The sequence below is a fragment of the Capricornis sumatraensis genome, chromosome 11 (assembly GCF_032405125.1).
Source record: "Capricornis sumatraensis isolate serow.1 chromosome 11, serow.2, whole genome shotgun sequence".
Classification (NCBI taxonomy): Eukaryota; Metazoa; Chordata; class Mammalia; order Artiodactyla; family Bovidae; genus Capricornis; species Capricornis sumatraensis.
This window is the reverse complement of record NC_091079.1, coordinates 49,822,796-49,846,557: the sequence shown is the minus strand read 5'-3', so window position 1 is coordinate 49,846,557 and position 23,762 is coordinate 49,822,796. Positions and strand designations below refer to the sequence as shown.

General features: G+C 42.7%; 2 protein-coding genes across 2 annotated transcripts in view; both read right to left on the bottom strand.

Annotated features, from left to right (window-relative positions):
- The window catches only part of ADHFE1 (alcohol dehydrogenase iron containing 1), a 32,922-nt gene extending 25,071 nt beyond the window's left edge, over positions 1-7,851 (bottom strand). Inside the window, exons 1-6 of the mRNA XM_068983961.1 lie at positions 7,796-7,851; positions 5,071-5,108; positions 3,101-3,147; positions 1,311-1,364; positions 925-1,079; positions 416-612 (exon numbers count right to left, since the gene is read on the bottom strand). Of these exons, the coding sequence (XP_068840062.1) occupies positions 416-612; positions 925-1,079; positions 1,311-1,364; positions 3,101-3,147; positions 5,071-5,108; positions 7,796-7,851 (547 nt within the window). The remainder of the gene's footprint in view (positions 1-415; positions 613-924; positions 1,080-1,310; positions 1,365-3,100; positions 3,148-5,070; positions 5,109-7,795) is intronic.
- Positions 7,852-9,526: 1,675 nt separating this feature from the next.
- RRS1 (ribosome biogenesis regulator 1 homolog) lies at positions 9,527-11,252 on the bottom strand. The gene has a single exon (XM_068983917.1). The coding sequence runs from the start codon at positions 11,213-11,215 to the stop codon at positions 10,118-10,120; it is 1,098 nt and encodes a 365-aa protein (XP_068840018.1). The 5' UTR covers positions 11,216-11,252; the 3' UTR covers positions 9,527-10,117.
- Positions 11,253-23,762: the final 12,510 nt, after the last annotated feature.

Here is a 23,762-nt window from a genome sequence, read left to right as displayed (position 1 = left end):
TGTGCAGTAATGAAGATCAGAATTTTAAACATGAATGAATTTTGAATCTATTTTGATCTCCAAACAAGGTATTGTATTAAAATGAAGAAATCAGAAAACTTTGGAAACATACACCCCAAAATTACTGACTTGTATCTTTCCTAACGGGGCTTCCCAGGTGGCTCAATGGTAAAGAAATCTGCCTGCCAATGCAGGAGATGTGAGTTCGATCCCTGGATTGGGAAGATCCCCTGGAGAAGGAAATGATGACCCACTTCAGTGTTCTTGCCTGGGAGAATGCCATGGACAGAGGTGTCTGGAAGAGTATGGTACAGGGGTCACAAAAGAGTCAGACACAATTTAGCACCTAAACACCATGACCAACGTCTTTCCTAAAGCCTTTTGTCAATTGCAAAATAAAACAGACAGTGTTTACCTGCGATCAGAGGTTTCAGAGGCACAGTCACAGGCTTTCCCTTCCCAATGGGGACATTGACGTAGTCTAGGAAGTCAGAGTCAGGGCTGGATGAATACAGATTAGCGGCTTTACAGGTGTCTATGGTGGAACCGCCACCCACGGCCAGGAAGGCATCGAAAGCTCCCTTTTTGGCAAATTCAATGGCTTCCATGAAGCTTGGAGAAGGGAAAATGAATGCCATTATGTCAGGACTTCCAGAAATAAATTTCCATGCCATTAAATAGGGCTTCTCTGATGGCTCAGACAGAAGAGAATGCACCTGCAATGCAGGAGATATGGATCTGATCCCTGGGTCGGGAAGATCCCCTGGAGAAGGAAATGGCAACCCACTCCAGTACTCTTGCCTGGAGAATCCCATGGACAGAGGAGCCTGGAGGGCTATACAGTCAGGTCTGGGGCAAATTTTAATCAGCACTGATATGTATTGGCTTCCGCTTAAAGTAAATTTAACAACAATAAAAGAATACCTTGTATCAGTTGGTTCCACTCTCACATGATCATAAACCTTAAAGTTTATGCCATTCTTCACTAGTGAATCCATCACTGTCTGTACAGGAGGGAGGTGGGAGAGGTTCTTGTCTGTCATCAAACAAACATTTTTAGCACCCATGTTTTGTAGGTCCTACAATAACAAAAATAACTTATAAGTTAAGTTTGATTGCACAAGAAATGTAATAGACATGTCTCACAAAATTAACATTAAGTCCAAAATAAAGGACTCCCATCCAAGGACTAACCAGGCCTGACCCAGGCTTTGAGATTAAAACAAAGGATCAACAGTTGTTAATATGTGCTTGTTATAAAATATATATAACATTTCTGGTAGAAGACTGTAGAAATCCTAAATACTTGCCATGCCCACTTCCTTGGTAACTCCTGCTCCATATCTAATAGTTGAAACAGCCATCTAAGGAAAAATACAAAGTTTAGGTGACAGGTGTTTGGAAAGTTGGTTATTTCATTTCTAAAGCCCTGGAACACTTCCTCATTGTCTAGATAATAAAGAATATATGCCCCAGCATGGCCTTCTAAGTCACCCCAACTGGCCTCACACACATCACACTGTTTTAAGCAAACATTCCTTCCAGATACACTAGAATTATGTATTTTTTCCCAAACATTTCATAACCTTTATTTGTTTTCTCAGCTTAACATGCCTGCCCCTTCTTGCCTCCACACCTAAATGATTCTTCAGTATCTTATTTTCCAATGTTAATGTTGTCTTTGTGTATTTTTCATGCCTTCATCCACTCATCCAATCATTCATCTCTCCAACCCCCATTGCATGCATTTATCTATCCCTCTGTCTATTCATCCTTTCATCCAACCAACACTGCTAAGTGTCTGCTATGTTCCAGGCATGTCCTAGGCTCTGGTAGTACAGCTATGAAGAAGACAAACATGGCTTCATAGTTTACAGCCGAGAGAAGAGCTTTTATACTGATGGATGATAGGTTACTTTTGGCCTGAAGATATGCTTTGTTTGATCCATATTATGTTTAGATTTCTTTTCTTTTTTTGGTTTGGATAGTAACTCTTATTATCCAATTAAAGGAAAAAAACAAAACAATGTGACCATCTGGATTTCTGTCTCTCTTGAATAATCAGGCAGCATGTATGCATGCTAAGGTGCTTCAGTCATGTTCGACTCTTTGCAACCCCATAGACTGTGCACCAGGCTTCTCTGACCATGGGATTCTCTAGGCAAGAATACTGGAGTGGGTTGACATGCCTGCCTCCAGGGGATCTTCCCTACCCAGGGATCGAACCTACGTCTTTTATGTCACCTGCGTTGTCAAGTGGATTCTTTACCACTAGCACCACCTGGGAAGACCTCAGTCAGGCAGTACTGGCTACAATCCAGTGTGGCAGCAACCAAGTGGGGCTATGGGCAGATTGCACCCTTCAGATGAGCCTGTGCTCTCAGCCAACTCAGCCCCATCCTCCCAGTCTGTGCCTGGAATGATTAACTGTCAGGCCTCTGATCACATTTTAATTTATGATCCTTGAACTAGGAGGAGACAGAGATTTAACATATAATTATGTAATCACAGTGTGATTTAAAAAAATCATCAGAATTAATTGTTCCTTTATTCCTGCTTCAAAGATTACTTGAACCTCTTTGGGGGTTGTTATAGCTACAAAACTAAAGAAGATTCATCATACAACATATAAGATGGAGTCTGTAGAACTGGGAATCTGTCCTGTTTTAATGGGTGTAGAGAAGACAGTATTCTAGGCATCACTCGTGTTACCAGAATATTTATACTCCATTATCCTGACAAAATACTTTGCTAAATAGGTGCTGATCAAACAATAAAGTTAGGGAACATCAATTAATAACAGAGTTCAAATGAGATAGTAATGCATTAGGGAAATACTCTGGTTGTATTTTTCCAGGTCATTCCTAAAAGAATGAATGAATAGGGACTTCCCTGGTGGTCCAGTGTCTAAGAGTGCTCTCCCAATGCAGTGGGCCTGGCTTCAGTCCCACATGTCAAAACTAAGAGTTTGCATGCTATGACTAAAAAAAGATCCCACTTGCTGCAATAAAGATCCTCCATGTGCAACGAAGATCTGGCAGCCAAATATTATACATACAGAAATAAATATTTGAAAAAAAGAATGAATAATTAGATCTACCTCAAAGGCATAATCTGTTGTTTTCCCAGAAGGTGAAAGTCCAGGAGCTAGAAGTGCAAAAGTTAGCATCAGAGTAGGCCTTAGAAACAGAGCAAAGATATTGTTATTTGATAGTAAACTGGGATTTCAGCAGTGAATGTAAATATTTCCTTTGAAGCCTTACTTAAAATACACTTCTCAGTTTCATTGTTGCCTATTCAATTCAAATTAAACTCTGCATTTTAAGAGAATGTAATGCTAACTTGATGCAGACTGTGAAAATAAAGTTATTTAAAATATTTTCTCCATTGAAATTAAAATATACTTTTGAAAACATAATGAGTAACAATCTGCTATAAAAAAATCCTCTAGACGCTATGGAGTTGATTATTATTAGAGAACAACTATTAGTAAATTCATTCATTACAGTCCTGCTTATACTTCTTTAATAACTGTGATTATTTAAATAAAACTCTCTATGGAGGGTGCTTATTACACTAAGATATTTTTCAAGCTTATGCCTATGAACTATTAAGTTTTCTCTGGGAAATTTAATAAAAATTTTTATAAATGGATATTTCTTTGCAAGGTGCCAGGTTTAGTTGTGGCAAAAAAAATTTTTTTTTGTCTTATTGGAACAACAAGAAGTCTCTACTTCATGGATTTTATCTTTGTTTTCATCTACTTATTGTTATCAGTCTTGACCAGTCATAAGATTGAAAAAAAGTCTACGGAACAATTTTCACTACCATTTTTTTTTTATGAGACGAAGAAAAGAGACCACAACTGGATAACAATCTACCTTTGGTAGACGGCAAGGGTATCTTTAATCATATTTCAAATTTCTTTGATACTGATAGGGTTTAAAGAAATTGTCTATTACTCTGGTAACTAAAATTTAGGAAAAGACATAAACTGGATCTTAGAAAACACTGAGATTATCTTTCTCTAAATTACTAATTTTATTGCCCCAAATAGGAAACATTACTGATTTGTTGTTGAAACTAAGTTAAGAATTGCAGAAAAGCAGCTAAAGACAAAATTCTGCATGTGTCCATGAGGGCTAAAAAGGCATGGCATGCTTCTGCTTGGTGGATGGCTATTAAAGACTGGGGTGGTCCCTTGGCTGGTCCTAAAGAATGAGTCACTCTCATGGCAGGAAATAGTCCTTGGTTAGTTATTCTATCTGTTTTACTCCCAATCAGCTTCTTGGTGAGTTTCTGCTTAGGCTCCTTTGTCATCCCTTACCGCTGTTAGGATGTGACCTTTTCTCCTAAGAGGCAAAATCAGTTTTTGTGTCAGTATAATTCATGTGACATTCTGGGGACATGTTGAACTTACAGTGAGCTCCTGCTGTTCACTGTGGACAATGGACTTGGTAAGGATTAAGATGTCTGTAGGAACTGAAAACTTTTGTCATTTTTAATTATTAAGAAATAGTGTTATTTTAAACATCAATACTTTTGGTTTTTTTTTACTTCTGGGAACCACACTGTTCTTTAGACTCTTTTTTGCAATGTATTAGAACCTTTCAAAGATTTCATCTTGATTAATTCTGTTTGTTGAACTCAGACCATCCTAATATCCTATTTACATTACCATTTTTAGCTTTGGCAAATAATTCTATTTCAAAAAGAAAGACATTATAAATAGCATTAAATATATATTCGAGCCAAACACATAATCAGTAGCATACATTCAGCTGACATAATTAGAATTGTTGTTGTTCAGTTGCTCAGTCATGTCCAGCTCTTTTGCAACCCCATGGACTGTTGCCCACCAGGCTCCTCTGTCCATGGGATTCTTCAGGCAAGAATATTGGAGTGGGTTGCCGATCCTTCTCCAGATAATTAGAACCACATGTTACCAGTTTCAAGTGCAAAGCAATCATCTGCATCAATCTTCCTCTCACATGCTTTGACTTTGTCCAAATGCATTGCCAAATGTGGACACTGAAATTGTGGCTAAACACAAAATGTATTAATTATTACCTTGGGAATAAGTATGAGAATGACTCGGGCACTGGCATCTAGGGAATCAGAAAAAGAAAAAATAGAGTGACAACCAGAAAATCTGAAGCTAGGAAGTTTTAAAGTAACACACATTGCATTCTAGTTTTAAGATGCTTTCTAAGTAGCAGCTATTGACACCTGCACAATAGAAAAAGCCAGAAATCACCATGGACAAAAAGCCAACTCAGTCTTTCCAGCATTGTAGGATCATTCTTCTGCAAATTATTCAAGCAGCAGTTAATGCTGTGGGGAACTGAGATGAGTGCTCCTGGGCTACAATAAAGTTTAAGATGAGGTCTCACTTCTTACTAGGTTAGGAGATTTGGCCAAATTGACCTAGTGTTAACGACTCGCACCTCAGATCCTACCTCTCTCCTCCCGAACTTTCCTTGCATTTTCCCGTTGTCTTCAGGGTGTTCAAACAGGCTCTGGGCTGCTTCCTCTGGAAGCCCTCAGTGGCCGGCAGGCCCCCTCTGGTCACCACGTGGCGCCTCCGGCCTTTCTCGGCTCCAGGATTTCGTCCCCTCCCCGGACCCTCCCTCCGTGTCCCCCTAAACCGAGATCACACCTGTCACCTTCTTCTCCCCAATCTCTCACCTCAGTCCGCTCCTCTGCAGATATCCCATGTGCTACTCTTTCTAGAGGTTCCCTCTCTTGACTTTCACATCCTGGTCGCCTCCTAGCCCTTGGTCAGACCCTTCTCTGGCTTCCTGTTCTGTCGACCGCCATCGATTGAGCTTCGCAAAAGGGTTTGTGTTTCTATTGCCCACGGGACCCTTTCCTGGTGGGTCCCGCAGGTAAGCACGTGCATACCCCGCTCCGCCCCCCGCCGACTGCAGACTTGGACTGAAAACATCTGAGAGGGGAGAGGGCAGAAGGGAAAGGGGAAGGAAGGAAAAGCGTTAAACTCAATGATGGTCAAGATCTCAAAAACTGAATTAAGTGAACACGGGCGTGGTCGGGTGTGAGTCGCCAGAGTGAGTAGAGATTGCCATCTGGTGGGCGCGGCGGAAAGCGCCACGTGTAAGGGTTTCTCCTGGAGTATCCCGGAGAGCCTGAGCCATCTGCAGGCTCCCTCGGAGAAAACCGAATAATGCAGGGTCCCAGGGTTGTCCTTCACTTGGCATTACCTTCTAGGTCCTTCGCTGCTTTATGCCCCTCCAGGAAAAGAAGAGGGGCTCAAAGAGAAGGAAAATTCGACACTGTGGGAGGATACTCTGCTTCTCTTTTTGTTATATAATTTCCAAGCTCTCAGGCTACCTCAATTCATCATTTCTACTCCTCAATTGTGGTCTGAATCCCACCCCCTATTGCCTTCTTTGGACCTCCATCTGTCCCGTATGTCCCAGCCTTCCCCTTATTTGATCCTTGTCATCATAGTTAAGAGTTTCATGCTTAAAATTCTCACCCTCCTCTCCCCTCTGGCTTGCTCACCCTCTGGTTTCTCTCTTCCTCACTCACATCCTGCTGACTTCATTTCCTTGGCCTCCTGAACTCTGCAAAGTTATAGCCAGGCTCTCATCTACACACCTTCTGGGTCTGGCATAATTATTTTGACTTCCTTCCTGGTATCACTGATAAACTGGCCATATCTTAGCAAAGGCCAACCTCTTCCCTGCATACTAAATCTCAGCTCTGCTCAGCTTCTCAAAACATCACTACGAACAGTTCTTCCTTTGCTCTCCTGCATCATCAACCCCCTCACCCCCGATCCCACCACCCCCTTCCCCCACCACAACCCAGTTTGGGATTGACATGTACACACTGCTGTATTTAAAAAGGATAACCAACAAGGATCTAACATATAACAAGTACATAGAACTCTGCTCAATGTTATGTGGCAACCTGGATGGAAGGGGAGTTTGGGGGAGAATGTATACATGTATGTGTGTGGCTGAGTCCCTTTGCGGTTCACCTCAGTCTTCACATCCCTCCCTCTCCTGCATCCTCTGTCCTCTGCATTCTGCACAGACCCCTTTCATCCCTGTGCACGTGCTCAGTGGCTAAGTCATGTCCGACTCTTCGTGACTCCATGGACTGGTCCCTGGGATTTTCCCAAGCAAAAATACTGCAGCAGGTTGCCATTTCCTTCTTCAGGGGATCTTCCCCACCCAGGGATCAAACCCACCTCTCTTGTGTCAGCACTGGCAGAGATTTCTTTACCACTGTGCCACCTCGGAAGCCCCAACATAAGGACATTGCATTGGCCAGGAATCAGAACCCAGGCCTCCCACGTGGAAGGCAAGAATGCTACCAATGAACCAATGCCTAACTTTACTGCTACCCCCTCATGCAATTCTCTGCTAACTTTAAACTGATCTAAAGCCTCTTGTCCTTGTATCCCCAGCACCTAGAATAGTTTCTGGTGCATTACCATACACCCAGTATGTGCTGATTGGATACATGCATTTGTCTTGGACAGCTTGGGCCAAGCTGTCCGCTGTCTGCCTCGACTGGGACCTGGAGCTCTCCTCTCTCGACCTTAGTTTCAACGGTAGATCAGGCGAAGTACAAGCGGCTGCGTCTGGCTGCTTGGCTACTTGGCACACTGACAGCGGAGTCCAGGCCGCCGCGCTCTGCGGTACCGCGTCCCGGAAAATGATCCGAGGAAGAACGCGCGGGCCCGGGCGGGTCGTTCCCCGGGGGCTCCGCCGCACCCTAGGGTCCCCTGCCTGCCCGCCCGTCCGGCCGGCCCCGCACTCACGCTGCGCGTTGCAGAAGCCTCAGCAAGTGCACTACCCGGGCGCGAGCGGCGGCCATGGCTGAGCCGAGTCTTCCTCCCGCGGCGACGCCCCCTCCGCCGCCGGCCAATCCCGGCCTCCGCTTCTCCTCCGCCCACCCCAGCCACAGCGCTCGGCGGCGGAACATTTTCCCACTAGTTGAAGCCACGGCTGCCGCAGCCTCAAAGTCTCATCGTCCACGTTCGAAATTGCCATACAGGGAACTGCTCCGTAGGGTTTTGGTCTGCTCTCCTGTCTACATAAAACGCTCTATTTCACAAGGCAAGGACGTGGGGGAGGGAGAAACAAGGGCAGCGACCCCCACCCCACCCCCGCTCCTTTAAAATGCTCTTTTGCTTTAAGTCTATTTTCAGAATAAACGAACACAACTGCATTTAAATTTGTTTTGACGGTAAATAAGAACTTTGCACCCCCCCCTTTTTTTAACAAGACTAGTTTTGTGTGTAACTGCTAGATCAAGTCACAAAACAAAAGCCAGAAAAATTCCCAAACAAAGCAAACAACAGAAAATCCCACAGTTGAGAAGAATTTAAAAGGTGTTAAATGCTCTATAAACGGTTTGGTTTGGAAGAAGCTGTTCAGGATACCATGTTTTCTTTTTTTAATCAACGGTTAAAACTTGCCATGGTTACATGAGAAGGGAGGGTTTACAGCACCAAGTGCTCCAGGCCCCAGTGAAACGATGATCAGTGATGGCACAGCTCAACTTTGTCAGAAGGTATGAGGCAGTAAGTTGAACATCTGTGTTTTTAGTAACCTATTATGAAATCGAAATTAATCTCGTCTTCATAGCAATTCCTAGAAGTAACATATAAAAATTGGACAACAATGGAAAAATGAGACAAACTCTCAATTTCCTATCAGGTGTCCGACCAAAAAGCAAGAGTAGGGTGGCTCCCCAGAGCAATAACAACAGCAGAAAAGCCCCCCATTCTAGATCTGTATACTGTGAATCCTTTTCAGGAGGTATTTAGTTTTACAAAGATTAGTTACTGAAATCTGTTAGGGAGACGTCCAGGATAACTGTAAATGTTTCACCTGCTAATTAGATCAGCTCAAGGCAATGGCACCCTACTCCAGTACTCTTGCCTGGAAAATCCCATGGAGGGAGGAGCCTGGTGGGCTGCAGTCCATGGGGTTGCTAACAGTCGGACACGACTGAGCGACTTCACTTTCACTTTCACGCATTGGAGAAGGAAATGGCAACCCACTCCAGTGTTCTTGCCTGGAGAATCCCAGGGACCAGGAAGCCTAGTGGGCTGCGGTCTATGGGGTCGCACAGAGTCGGACACGACTGAAGTGACTTAGCAGCAGCAGCAGGTCAATTTGACAAATGAATCAAAAGATAGTAGTAATATTGCAAGTAAGGATTTTGTAGGTTTCTTTCTCTCTTCCCCAAACAGATCCCACTTGAAGCTTAAAAAAAAAAAATCTGGGATATAAATACTGATAAAGATTTAAGTATAAAATTAGGATTAGGACTTCCCTGGTGGTCCAGTGGCCAGGATTCCACACTCCCAATACAGGGGACCTGGGTTCAATCCCTAGTCTGGGAACTAGATCCCACATACTGCAACTAAGACCCAGCACAGCCAAATAAATAAACACTAAAAAAAAAAAACTGAGATTGAGGATTATTACCATTATTTAGTGAAGCCCAAATTTATCATTTACAGTAAATTAATGTTTTCAGTGTTGAAAAGCATCAAATTTTGTTTTTGAAAGAGACACACTTTCAGTATTATATCTGACACCGAAAGCAGGATGAGTTTTTCTAATAAAAGTGGTCTTGCTGAAATCATAATTTAACTGCTATATTTTCTAGAAAGTAAATGAAAATAATCTGTACCAGGTATCCAGGTCATTGGTTTTACTTAAAATGTAACCTTTCTGTTCCCACATGCTTTGATAAATACACAAACTTGTCATCAAAATAATGCAGAAACCAGCTGTTAAGTCTCTCCCTTAAACCCCATCCAAAGTTTAAAGAAAGAAAAAAAAAAGGCTGTTTAAAAGTAAAACTCATTCCTAGTTTTCACAGATTCTTTCCTTAATTCAGATGTTCTTAAATACAACCTTTAATCTCCAGCCAGAGTTTTGGTTATGGGAAATACATTAATTTGTCCAGTCCAACATTTACATATCATCTTCAGAGGAGGGTAAACCTGGCCCTTTAACCTCAAGCTCAATGAAGGCAGTGGCCAAATCTTGTGCATCTGGGTACTGTATCTAGAACTTAGCATTAAGTACAGTTCTTGTTTTAGGAGAAGGTCCAAGGATGAAATTTACTTCCTCCTCTTTCCTCCTTGGTGTTGCCCCCCTTTTCTCTTGCCACTCAGGCCGGGAGGTCCGGAATTCATCTTGCCTCCCAAACCCCCTTTCCTCTTTCCTCCTTGGGTGGGCGGGCCCCCTTTCCTCTTACCCCCGGGACCCTGTCGGCCCCCCTTTCTCTTGCCCTTCTGACTCATTTTCCTCCGCTTAGCCGCCTCCTCCTGGTCCTCCTCTCTCATCTGCTTATTGGTGGCCCTCGTAATGTCCAACTGAGGCTTTTTGCTGTTCATCACTCGCAGCATCTCCAACTGGCTCTTTCTCTCGGCCGCAAAGTCCCCGAAAAGAGGCTGAAACTTCCTCTTCTTGCCAGAGCCCCTGGGAGCCTTCTCCTTGGGCAGGCGCTCCTGGAAGCGCCCCACAGAGGCAGTGGAGACCTTGGCCACCTGCATGGCGCGGCCCAGCTCCTCCTTACTCTGGTGTCCAGTAGGGTGCATGCCGGCCGCGCTGGGCAGCTGCATCTTGTGCGCGCGGGCCAGGTTACGCAGCCGGTTCAGTTCGTTCTTGGCCACCCGTTCCTTCTTAGCCTGAATCCGCTTGGCGAACTGGTCCTCCATGGGGTCGGCATTGCCCGGCACCTCGATCAGCCACTCCTTGGTGTCGTCGCGGGCGCGCTGGTAGCCCCAGCGGCGGCGCCACTGGCCGCTCACCTCGTCCCACACCAGATTGGTTTTCTTCTTGGGACGGATACCCTTGAGGCGCGCAAACTGCTGCCAGCGAGTAAGCGGCCGCGGCCTGGGCACCGGCTTCTCGCGCGGCAGACGAGTGCTGGGTTCCGGCAGCCGTGCCACCAGCGCCTCCTCCACGCGCTCGGTAGGCAGCTGCCACAGCTGGTTGATGAGCAGCTGCGTGTTGTCCCGCGCCAGGGCCCTCAGCTCGGCCTCCTGTGTGGGTCCCGCGTGCCGCAGCCCGGTCGGGGGGTTCCGGTCAGAGGCCAGCAAATTACCCAGGTCGAACTCCAGCTCCAATTCCTTCTGCACCGTGATGCGCTGTAGCTTCTCTGCCTCGTCCCGCTCCGCCTTTGCCAGCAGCTCCTCCACGCTCTGGCCCTCCATGGCTCCGGTTCGGCTCGCTACCTCTGGGAGACAGTTCCAGTAACGTCTCCTCCTACAAGGGTTAAAGCCGCGGCACCACAGACACGTGCGACTTCCCGGACGCTCGACCCGGAAGAGAAAGTTCCGCCCCGGAAGGGGCTCAAGGAGCGGGCTACCCGAGGAACGGCCGCCAGAGGGCAGTGTTAGAGAGCAGATGAGATTAGAGGCGGCCTTTGGGGTGGAGCCCGGAGGTAGGCGGAGCCGAATCTACGAATTCCGAGGCCTGATTGGGACCTTGGCTCCCAGGATGCAGCTGCGGGAGGGAGTGGTCCTGTGCGAGCTGGGCAAGTTTGGGGGCCGCGGAGCGACTGTTAGTTTTAGTGTGTGTAAAAGTCAGTTCTCAAGATGTTTAGCCAGTCATTTTCACCAGAGCCCTGACACCTGTTCATGGTGTGCCCCCGGGTGTGGGCACTTCACCCGGGGATGTACAGAAAGCTAAGTGGAGACGGAGACTTTGTTTTCTTTGGGAGCGAGCGGGTCTGGCGGTTAGACCGCCCTGAAGGGGCGCGGCTGTGCCCCCATCCTGGCGACTTCAAGTCTGGTCTCCGGAGCCCGGGGCCACCTCCTCTCCTGGCTGATGGCAGAAGAGCGCGGGGCTCAGCTGTTAGACCGCCTGGATTCCGACCTTGACCGCTCTGGTGTTTGACCTTCGGCTGTGTAACTTGTTTGTGCCTATTCTTAAACCTGTAAGATGGGATTGCAAATATTACCTCCCAGGTCTGCCGTGAAGATAAATGAGTTAATATGCTCCCAAGGGAGCTTACACTGGAGTCTTGAGGATATGAGTGCTCAATAAATATGAGCTAAATACCAGTTATTGTTAAATTCTCATCATGGCTCTGGGAACTCTGCTGAAAAGGCAGTCTTATACAGTGATTAAACACCAGGTTCTTGAATCAAGCTACCTAGAATAAGATCTGGGTTTCTTGTACCCACATTGGTCAGGTTGTTTAACTTAAGTCCTATTCATAAGTTGATGAATATGAATCATTAGTTCCTGGTACATTGTAAGCATTCAGTAAGTGTTGGCTATTGTTATTCACTATATTCCACTGGTGACAGAAGCAGGCTCAGAGAAGTAAAATCACTTGTCTAAGGTTATACAGCCAGGAAGTATGGGAGCAGGAGAAATCGAAACTCTGGCTCTAAAACTACATACATATTCTCTGCAATGTCTTCCAGACTCTTGATACTCAAAAAAGTGTGGTCTGTTGACCAGCAGTACAGCAGCATCTGGGAGCTTATTAGAAATGCAGAATCTCTGGCCTTAGCCCAGATGTTATGACTCAGAACTTTTATTTTAACAAAATATCTTAGTGATTAATGGAAATGAAAGGGGTTAGTTGCTCAGTGATCTCCAGAATTCTATGAACAGAGAAGCCCAGCAGGCTACAGTCCATGGGGTCTCAAAGAATTGGATTCAACTGAGCAGCTAACATTTTGACTTTCATGGCTTCCCCGGAGGCTCAGATGGTAAAGAAGCTGCCTGTTGTGTGAACCCAGACCCTAGTTCAATCCCTGGGTTGGCAAGATCCCCTGGAGAGGGGAACAGCAACCCACTCCAGTATTCTTGCCTAAAGAATTCCACAGACTGTATAGTCCATGGAGTTGCAAAGAGTTGGACATGACTGAGTGACTTTCACTTCACTGGGAGTAGTGAAGAAGGGGTTAGCTGTAGAATTAACCCATAGAAATGGACATTATAGCAATTAGGAAATAGATTCACTTGAGTGTCTGCTAAAGAGGGCTTTAGACACACACCTGTCACACTTGCTCCCTAAGTTTGAGCTCTTCTTGAGCTGATTGACTTTTCTCAGCTCTGCTCTGTTCATTCACTCAGCAAACATTTCTTGACTGCAATTTATGCCTCAGGAATTTGACTCTAATATTCTTTCTTCCTCTTTTTAAAAAGCATTTTAGGATTTGCTGGGGATTTTCTGAGTGTTTGCCTTGACACTCAACACCTTAATACCAATCATCCCATGGGGCTGAGGCCAGGTCATAGGTCTTATTAGGCAACCTCCTTGGACCTTAAAGCTCTTGGGGTTTGCCATAGGAGAGTGTTGAGGACACTGATATAACTATTCTGGGTTTGGCTTAGATTCATTCATTTAACAAACATTTGAATGACTACCATGTTTGAGGCACTAGATGCAAAGATTACTGAGACTCTATGGAACAGTGGAGAAGAAAGAAAGGTTAAGAGAAATTTACAATATGGCATGATTAAGCCTTTAACAAGAAGTACAGCTATGTAGAATTGAGCTCTTTTGTCAATCTTTTGAGTTAGGGAAAAAAAGAGCAGGTGTAGATAGACGTTGAATGGTATGAATTCTCACTGAATGAAATGCTATTTGGTTTGAATCATATAGGTCAACTCTTCATTGAACTTGAATTGTTTTATGTTTCTTTATAATCCAAGTAAATTTTAATTTCCTTGATGAATGGAAACTGATTTTTACTTTCACTTTGCTGAGCCTAGCACTGGATACATAACAGGTGAAAGAATAAGCCTAGTTTCTAAATTAAAAAAGGATTAATGTTGGCTGTTCTAGTCAAGGTAAGCAAAACTAGTAAGACCAGGATTTGGAGCTTTAAGAAATATTAATCTTATTGAGGCAGCTTGCATTTGGATCATGTTTGCGCTGGGCAAGACTATGCAGTGTTGAGAAAGAGAGCACCTGCCAGGGATGAGCAGATACACGTGACTATGCTATAATAGTATGGCGAAGGGTTGTACATACTGTCTTTTCCTCTTACTGGTTTTCCACTTTGTCTTTGCTTCTTTGTCCCATAATGCAGCTAGATCCCAAGTTCGGTCATCAGACCCCTCTTCTTTTCTCTGTATACCTACTCTCAGTGCCATTTCATCCACTCTCATTGTGTCAGCCGCTACTGCTGTGCAGATGATTCTTTTTTTTTTTTTCTTACATGATAGTATACATGTTTCAATGCCATTCTCCCAAATCTGTGCAGATGATTCTTAGAGGCACATCTTTTCCTCTTTCCTTCTCAGAGCTCTAGACTCTAATCTCTGATCACCTGCTGGGCCCTTCCACCATACTCTAAATTCAGTATGTCTAAGACTACATAACCCATCATCTTCCTGAAAATGTGCTTCCATCATCCATCCAACTACCTTTTTTTCCCCCTCCAACAAATGTTTATAGAAGGTTTTTTTATGGCCAAAACACTCTTCTGGGCTTTGCAAATGCAACAATGAGTAAAACCAGGCTCAGTAATGTAATCATCTATTCTAGTCTAGTAAGGCTTGAAACTATGATATCATCCTTGGCCTTTCTCTTCCCATCTCTAAATTCAGCCAGTCTGTTGGGCTTCCCTGGTGGTCCAGTGGTCAAGAATCTGTCTTGCAATGCAAGGGACACAGATTTGATCCTCGGTCAGGGAAGATCCCACGTGCGGTAGAGGAACTAAGCCCGTGTGCCGCAGCTACTGAGCCCAAGCTCCAGAGCCTGTGAGCTGCAACTGGAGCCCGTGCTCTGCAACGAGAGAAGCCACTCTAGTGAGAAGCTCGAGGACTGGCAAGAAGAGCTGCCCTCACTCTCTGCAGTGGGAGAAGCCCAAGCACAGCGATGAGGACCCACCACGGCCAAAAAGTAGAAGCAGATGAATGAATGAATCCAGTCAGCCTATTAAACTTTGTCTCTGTGTTATTCCTTTCTCATCCTCACGACCTTACCCTAGACTGGAGCTCTTCTATTTCTCCAGATACTTTCTCCACTTTGCTCTCTGCTCCGGCTTTTGCACATAACCAGCAGGAGGCAGTGACAGATCAGAAGTGAAGAGAGAAGGATGAAGGTGTGTTTCTCCCTTGCATGCTCAGTCCTGTCCGAATCTTTGAGAGCCCGTGGACTATGTAGCCTGACAGGCTCCTCTGTCCATGGAATTTCCCAGACAAGCTGGCAGCAATGGAATTTGAACCCACGCCCCCAAAGAGACTGGAGCCTTAACCCAGTACCTTAGACTGCTCAGCCACGCTACCCTGCTTGTCCCTAGCCCTCTGCAGACTGGTGTGGGTCGGCTGATTACTAACTGAAAGGCCATAGCTCCAATCAGGCATCTGTCCACATGCAGGCACCTCTCCCAGCTCCTCTAATTGCTTTGCAGGCTTAGGAGTGGTTAAGGCTTTTACCATTGTGGTCCTATTCTTTGTGAATTTCCTTAAGCCATGTCCACATTGTTGTAATATTCCCTTTGTTAATCTGAAATTTCCCGGCCCAACTGCGACCTGTTTCCTGCCAGGACTTGACTAGTACCCAGAGACCAGCAGGAGGAGCATCCTAGCAGTTTCCTGCCTCTGTGCTCTCTTAGAGCTCATCTGGAGGATTTATCTTTCACAGATTTAGCCAAATCACTCTTCTCCTCAAAAACTCCTCTATCTTGTTCTTGGTCTTGGATGTCAATGATCTGACCCCAAACTACTCTTTTTACTCACATGGCATGATACTGCTCCTTTTACTTGCTTTCCAGATACTTCTTCCCTATCCTAGTTTCCATCTTAGCTGTTTTCTAGAAGGCAATGGCACCCCACTCCAATATTCTTGCCTGGAAAATCCCATGGACGGAGGAGCCTGGGGGGCTGCAGTCCATGGGGTCGCTAAGAGTCGGACCCGACTGAGCGACTTCACTTTCCACTTTCATGCATTGGAGAAGGAAATGGCAACCCACTCCAGTGTTCTTGCTTGGAAAATCCCAGGGATGGGGGAGCCTGGTGGGCTGCGGTCTATGGGGTCGCACAGAGTCAGACACAACTGAAGCGACTTAGCAGCAGCAGCAGCAGAGCCTTACTTACTTCTCTCAAGAAAGGCAAAGATGAGGGACAGGACAGAAAAAGCAATGGTTTTATTTTTGTAGCAACGTTGAGAAACAATAAGAAAAGTGAACCTATTAGGGAGATTCCCCTCCCGGCAGCCATGGGCAGGAGGGTTAAAGATGGGAAGGTAGTACCTTTCTTGTTCACTTAAAACATAACTAGATGGTCAGTAAAACATTTTTGTAAGCAATTTCTTCATTCTTTTGATTAACTCAGATTTCCTTTCTAAACATTTCTCGGTTGCCCCTTTTGGTAGCAGAAATCATGGGGAATGATCCAACCATTCTCTAGTCCTGCTGTGAGCAGAGTTATTTTGAGTATTTTTGCCGAGGAAATTCAGTGTTCCAGTAATTTGATACAATAGCAGGAAAAGACTCTTAAAACACATTATATCCACAAGGTTCATTTTCTTTTCTTTTTTTTAAATGGATTTATAATTTAATTTAGAAGTACTTGAGGGGAAAATTTAATTTTGAAATTTTCTTAATCATAGATAAAAATCTGTGTATTCATGTAGTTCGGTTTAATCAGAAACCCACACAAAAAATCTATCATTTTGTTTAAAAGGGAAGAAGATATATAATTAAGGTTTTGTGTGGTTAGCGTAGAAGCAGACTGAACATTATGCTATTGCCTAGAAGGAACTGTGGATTTCAGGATAGTAAAAATGACGGTAGCGTTTTAGAACTAACTTAAGTTGTTTTGTTCTCTGTAAAATTGCATTTGCCAAAATCTTATTATCACCTGTAAGATAAGTAAGCACCGCTGGCCGATAGTTTTCATTCATGACTGCATCATTAAATCCAAGGGAATAAAATTGGTTTGAGATTTAGAGTTCGATATAGAATGAAAGAGTGAGATAAAAAGGAAAACTGAAATTCCAGAATTTTATAGATATTTGCACTTTATATTCAATAACAGAAAATTTAGATCCATTGATTAAACTATCACTCTCTGTTATACTTTAATTTACAAAGTAAAATTGCAATGAGTAAGAAATATTTTTTTTTCAGTTAATGAAATCTGAATAATTTTTGTAAATAACTTGAGAGTGGATTTACTCCACATCAGGTAACTAAGTCCTGAATTTCTTTCCCCTAATAAAAGCAACTGCATTGCCACCCAGTCTTCAACTTGTCTTTGCAGTCATAGACCATGTGTGAACATATATTGATCTGCCCATCAAAATTTTCTTCTAAATTTCCCATATGAGCAATATCAAGAATGCACAGGGAAATTAGTCCTATACCAAACAAACATTAATTCTTGGCCCTCTTAGCCAAAAATTGTTTCTAAACAATTTGTACAGAAACAAATTGTTTCTCTATTTGTACAACATGTCTGTGAAAAATGAAAGGAACAAACAGAAAACTAAAACTATGACCCCACGTATGGTAAGCTCTGTAGCCCGCACTTTTCTTTCTCTAAGTGTTTTTACTTCCCAGAGGAAGACAGCAAAGCAAAGGATCTCTTAGTGGCAAATAGGTGTGTGATTGTGTCCTTGTCAGCATCCCAAGAGTGTGTGGTGGTCTCGGCCAGCTCCTGGGGTGCCTGGTGACACAGAAGATCCAGTTGCTTGAGGTCTGTGGACTCTTCCGAAGGCCCAATTAGGAGTCATTATTGTGAATGTATAGATAATGTTCCTGACATTTTCCAGGCATTTCAACTGCCTCATTATCCAAGACAGTGTGGATTTCAGCTGTGGAATCTCCGTTCCTATGGTGGGTCCTGGGTTTCCTTCTCTAGAAAGCCTGTGGATTAGGCTTTAAGTCTCAGACTTCAGTTTATTCATCTGGAAAATGAAGGGTTTTGACTAGGTGGCCTTTACAATTCATCTCTATGATCCTTTTCTTTTGTTAAAAAGCTATGTTTTGGGGGACCTCCTTGGTGGTCCAGTGGTTAAAACTCCACGCTGTCAATGCAGGGAGCCTGAATTCAGTCCCTGCTCAGGAAACTAAGATCCCACATGCTATGTAGCTAGGCCAAAAAAATAATAAGAACAAAAGAAAGAAAGCCATTTTTAAAGAAAAATAAAATGAGAAGTTAAAAATATATATATAAAAGAAAAGCTATACTCTTCTGATGCTCCAATATTACTTTCTTATAAAGCGCTTTCTCTTTTGGTTATTGATTGAATTTTTTGACAGATGTATCCGTTTACCAACCTCCCCCTCTTCCTGAGTCATTTATTTCATTTCCTAGGCTGGTTGTATGACTCCACATAGTGAAACAGCTTCCTGTGCGCACAAGGAGACTGTGACTATACAAGTGCTAATCAGTTTTTAATAATGTGGAGGTTGATTATTGTGTTTTGTAGGCTTTTCATGATGCTTTTCCTTTTTTTTTTTCTTCTTCTTCTGCTTACCATTAAATTTTGAGAACTCTAAGGCAGGATAGAGAATGAGCCCAGAGTATACACTGTTTTACTATTTGTTATCTGTTCTAGAAAAATGTCTTATAGGGAAGAAGACAGAAGATACATTTTAAAATATTTTAAAGATATTTATATTATGAGGTCAGGTCTGGGAATGAAAGACTATGGTAGATTGGCTTTATTTGTATCTTTTCTGGCCTAAGATCTAGAAGTGATGCTATTCTTTGATTATTACAATTATAGAAAAGTTTTAGAGAAAGCTTCAAAGTTAACTCCCTCAAATAATAAAATCAGGGCAGTTTTGTGTTTTGTGTTGCTTCAGAGAAAGCTAGTCAGAGAATTTCAGCACAAGGAAGGGAAAGCAGGGGCATATCCCATGCGGAGAGACTATAGTTTTCTTTCTAACCCAGTGCAAAGAAGGTGAATATTGCAATAACGCAAGTCATCTGATGTTTTTTGTTTCCCAGTGCATATAAAAGATGTTTACATAATACTCTAGTGTTAAGTGTGCAATAGCATTATGTTTTAAAAAAATCAGTGTATGTGTGTGAGTTCAGTCTCAAAGTTTTGTCCAACTCTTTGAAACCTCATGGACTGTAGCCTGCCAGGCTCCTCTATCTGTGGGATTTTCCAGGCAAGAATACTGGAGTGGGTTGCCATTTCCTCCTCCAGGGGATCTTCCTGAATCTGGGATAGAACCCATGTCTCCTGCCTCTCTTGCATTGGCAGGCAGATTCCTAACCCCTGAGCTAAAAAAAAAAAAAAAAAAAAAATCAATGTGCATACTTAAATTAAAAATAATTTATTGCTAAAAAATGCTAACCATCATCTGGTAATTCAGTATTGCCACAAACCTTTCAAGTGGTAAAAACAAAACAAAACAAAACAAACACTGTTATCTGCAAAACACAATAAAATATTCCTGTAGAATAAAATATAATAATATTTCTGGTATGTTTAGTCATTATTCAAAGAATGTGTCTTGGTGATTTCTGGCCTGGTTACCTGGGGACAAATTCCCCATGGGTTCATCATCCCATCTGAAAAATGGGCTAACATTTTTTTGCAGTTTTAGAGTTTTGTGAGTTGAAGACAAGTTATTCAAAGACACTTTTGCAAAGGACCCTTGTGAGGTGTCAGGAGACAGGTTCTGACTCCATTACCCTACTTCATAGTTGTGGGTGGCTTGGTAAGTCACTTCACTTCTCTGTCAGTTTCTCTGTCTATGACTCGAGCTTCACTAGCTTCTCTCCATGTCCCTTCTAGCTTCGTGTAGCATTGTGCTTTTGTTAATACAGCCTCAAGAGAGAAGTGTGGGTGACGGAAAAACAGACTTGAAGACAGAGATTCTTAATTGGATGAGCTTCAGGGGGACATGAATCCCTTGGTGTTTGGTGCAAACACGTGTGAATATATGTCTGCTCCTTAATGAATAGAAACTTTTTTTTTATCCCCATCAGATTCTCTAAAACCTCTGTGACTCTCTACTCCTCACCTACATGGTTGAGAACTATGTATTGTAGAGGAGGGAGATAACGAAGGGAGTAATTGGTGAAAATTTTTATGTAAGAATAACTTGAGTTGGCCTTTGAGCCAGTGTAGAGTTTAAGTAGATGGGAGGAGGAAGATGGTAGTGATGGGAGGAGAAAGATAGTACCATCCAGTAGATGGTAATGATATGAGTAAAGACATGTAGCCAGTGTTTTACGGAGCAAGTACAATGTTTCAAGCAATGATTATAAATCTTCACAGTGGGCCTAGGAGGTAGATATTACTAGTACACTCACTTTATGCTGCCCCCTGCCCCACCACCTCACTACTATGCTCTCTGAGTCTATGAGTTTTGGATTTTTTGGTAATTTTTTTTTTTTTAAGATTTAAAATATGTGGGTCATGTGGTATTTGTCTTCCTATGTCTGACTTATTTTACTTAGCATGATGCCTTAAAGCTCCATCTGTTGTAGTTGCAAATGGCGAAATTTCATTCTTTTTTTTTACTGAATAATATTCTATTATATCTATATATAGCACATTTAAAAAATTCATTTATACATTGATGGACACTTAGATTGTTTCCTTATTGTGGCTTAATGTAAATAATGATGCAATGAGCATGGGGGTACAGAGAATCTTTTTAAGTTAGGGCTTTGTTTCCTTTGGATACTCAGAAGTGGAATGGCTGGGTCATATGATACTTCTATTTTCAGTTTCATTGGCATTATTGGCTACATTGGGGAGAATTCCTCTTTTTCTCATCGCTAGTAGAGTTTGTATAAGGTTGGTATATCTGATTACTTGAAAGCTTGGTAGGATTCACATATAAAATTATGTAGGCTTAGTGTTTTCTCTGTGAGGAGATTTTAAAGTTCTGATTCTTTTTTATGAGTGGAGTCTTTTTTCTTCTCCCCAAAACAGTTTTGGTAAGATACATATTTCTAGAAATTTGTCTATTTCTTTTAATGTTTCCAATTTGTTGGCATAAATTTTTCATAAGAGCCTCTCAAATATTCTCCTCTTTATCTAAAGTTATGTCTGTTGCCTCACTCCTAATATTTTTTGTCATATTCTCTCTTAACTCTTGATCAGTCTTACCAGAGGATTTTCTATTTAGTTTTTGCACACATCTAGTTTTTGACTTGATTGATGCTCTCCAGTTTATCTTTATTTTCATTCTATTAATTTTTGCTCTTTTATTCATCTTTCTTCAACTTAGATGGTGTTGTTCTGTTTTTAAGAAAACATCTCTAGTTCAACTTCAGTTCAGTTCAGTTCAGTCGTTCAGTCATGTCCGACTCTTTGTGACCACATGGATTGCAGCACACCAGGACAGGCCTCCTTGTCCATCACCAACTCCCAGAGCCTACTCAAACTCATGTCCATTGAGTCAGTGATGCCATCCAACCATCTCATCCTCTGTTGTCCCCTTCTCCTGCCTTCAATTTTTCCCAGCATCAGGGTCTTTTCCGATGAGTCAGTTCTTCGCATCAGGTGGCCAAAGTATTGGAGTTTCAGCTTCAGCATCAGTCCTTCCAATGAATATGAAGGACTGATTTCCTTTAGGATGGACTGGTTGAATCTCCTTGCAGTCCAAGGGACTCTCAAGAGTCTTCTCCAATCCCACAGATCAAAAACATCAATTTTTCAGCATTCAGCTTTCTGTGTAATTCAACTCTCACTTCCATACATGACCACTGGAAAAACCATAGCTTTGACTAGATGGACATTTGTTGGCAAAATAATGTCTCTGCTTTTTAATAAGCTGTCTAGGTTGGACGTAGCTTTTCTTCCAAGGGGCAAGTGTCTTTTAATTTCATGTCTGCAGTCACCATCTGCAGTGATTTTGGAGCCCAGAAAAATAAAATCTGTCATTCTTTCCACTGTTTCCCCATCAATTTGCCATGAAGTGATGGGACTGGATGCCATGATCTTAGTTTTCTGGATGTTGAGTTTTAAGTCAACTTTTTCACTTTCCTGTTTCACTTTCCTCAAGAGGCTCTATAGTTCTTTGCTTTCTGCCATAAGGGTGGTGTCATCTGCATATCTGAGGTTATTGATATTTCTCCCAGCAGTCTTGATTCCAGCTTGTGCTTCATCCAGCCCAGCATTTCTCATGATGTACTCTGCATAGAAGTTAAATAAGCAGGGTGACAGTATACAGCCTTGACGTACTCCCTTCCCTATTTGGAACCAGTCTGTTGTTCCATGTCCACTTCTAACTGTTGCTTCCTGACCTGCATACAGATTTCTCAGGAGGCAGGTCAGGTGGCCTGGTATTCTCCTCTTTCTAAGAATTTTCCACAGTTTGTTGTGATCCACACAGTCAAAGGCTTTTGCATAATCAATAAAGCAGAAGTAGAATTTTTCTGTAACCCTCTTGCTTTTTTGATGATCCAGTGGATGTTGGCAATTTGATCTCTGGTTCCTCTGCCTTTTCTAAATCCAGCTTGAACATCTGAAAGTTTACAGTTCATGTACTGTTGAAGCCTGGCTTGGAGAATTTTGAGCATTACTTTACTAGTGTGTGAGATGAGTGCAAATGTGCAGTAGTTTGAGCATTCTTTGGCATTGCCTTTCTTTGGGATTGGAATGAAAACTGACCTTTTCCAGTCCTGTGGCCACTGCTGAGTTTTCCAAATTTGCCGACATATTGGGTGCAGCACTTTCACAGTATCGTCTTTTAGGATTTGAGACAGCTCAACTGGAATTCCATCACCTCCATTAGCTTTGTTCGTACTGATGCTTCCTAATGCCCACTTGACTTTGCATTCCACGGTGTCTGGCTCTAAGTGAGTGATCACACCATTGTGATTATCCAGGTCATGAAGATCTTTTTTGTACAGTTCTTCTGTGTATTCTTGCCACCTCTTCTTAATATCTTCTGCTTCTGTTAGGTCCATACCATTTCTGTCCTTTATCGTGCCCATTTTTGCATGAAATATTCCCTTCGTATCTCTAATTTTCTTGAAGAGATCTCTAGTCTTTACCATTCTATTGTTTTCCTCTATTTCTTTGCATTGATCCCTGAGGAAGGCTTTCTTATCTCATCTTGCTATTCTTTGGAACTCTGCATTCAAATGGGTATATATCTTTCCTTTTGTCCTTTGCCTTTTGTTTCTCTTCTTTTCATAGCTGTTTGTAAGTCCTCCTCAGACAACCATTTTGCCTTTTTGCATTTCTTTTTCTTGGGGATGGTCTTGATCACTGCCTCTTGTACAATGTCATGAAGCTCAGTCCATAGTTCTTCAGGCCCTCTGTCTATCAGATCTAATCCCTTGAATCTATTTGTCACTTCCACTGTATAGTTGTAAGGGATTTGATTTAGGTCATACCTGAATGGTCTAGTGGTTTTCCCTACTTTCTTCAATTTAAGTCTTAATTTGGCAACAAGGAGTTCATAATCTGAGCCACAGTCAGCTTCCAGTCTTGTTTTTGGTGAGTGTATAAAGTTTCTCCATCTTTGGCTGCAAAGAATATCATCAATCTGACTTCAGTATTGACCATCCAGTGATGTCCATGTGTAGAGAATACTGGAGTGGGTAGCCTTTCCCTTCTCCAAGGGATCTTCCCAACCCAGGGATCAAACCCAGGTTTCCTTCATTGCAGGCGGATTCTCTACCAGCTGAGCCACGAGGGAAGTTCCTAATTTTCAGATTTTTTTTAAAAGATAGGTAAGTATTTAAAGCTGTACCTTTCCCTTCAAGTAATACTTTTATCATGTCTCACAAAATTTATGGTATTTTGATTTTCATTCAGTTCTCTGTATTTTCCTGAAATAAATATTTTTTCCTTTTAAATTTAAC

Bases quoted from the DNA above. Each gene is read 5' to 3' on its own strand.
- RRS1 (XM_068983917.1), bottom strand. From the start codon at position 11,215: ATGGAGGGCCAGAGCGTGGAGGAGCTGCTGGCAAAGGCGGAGCGGGAC.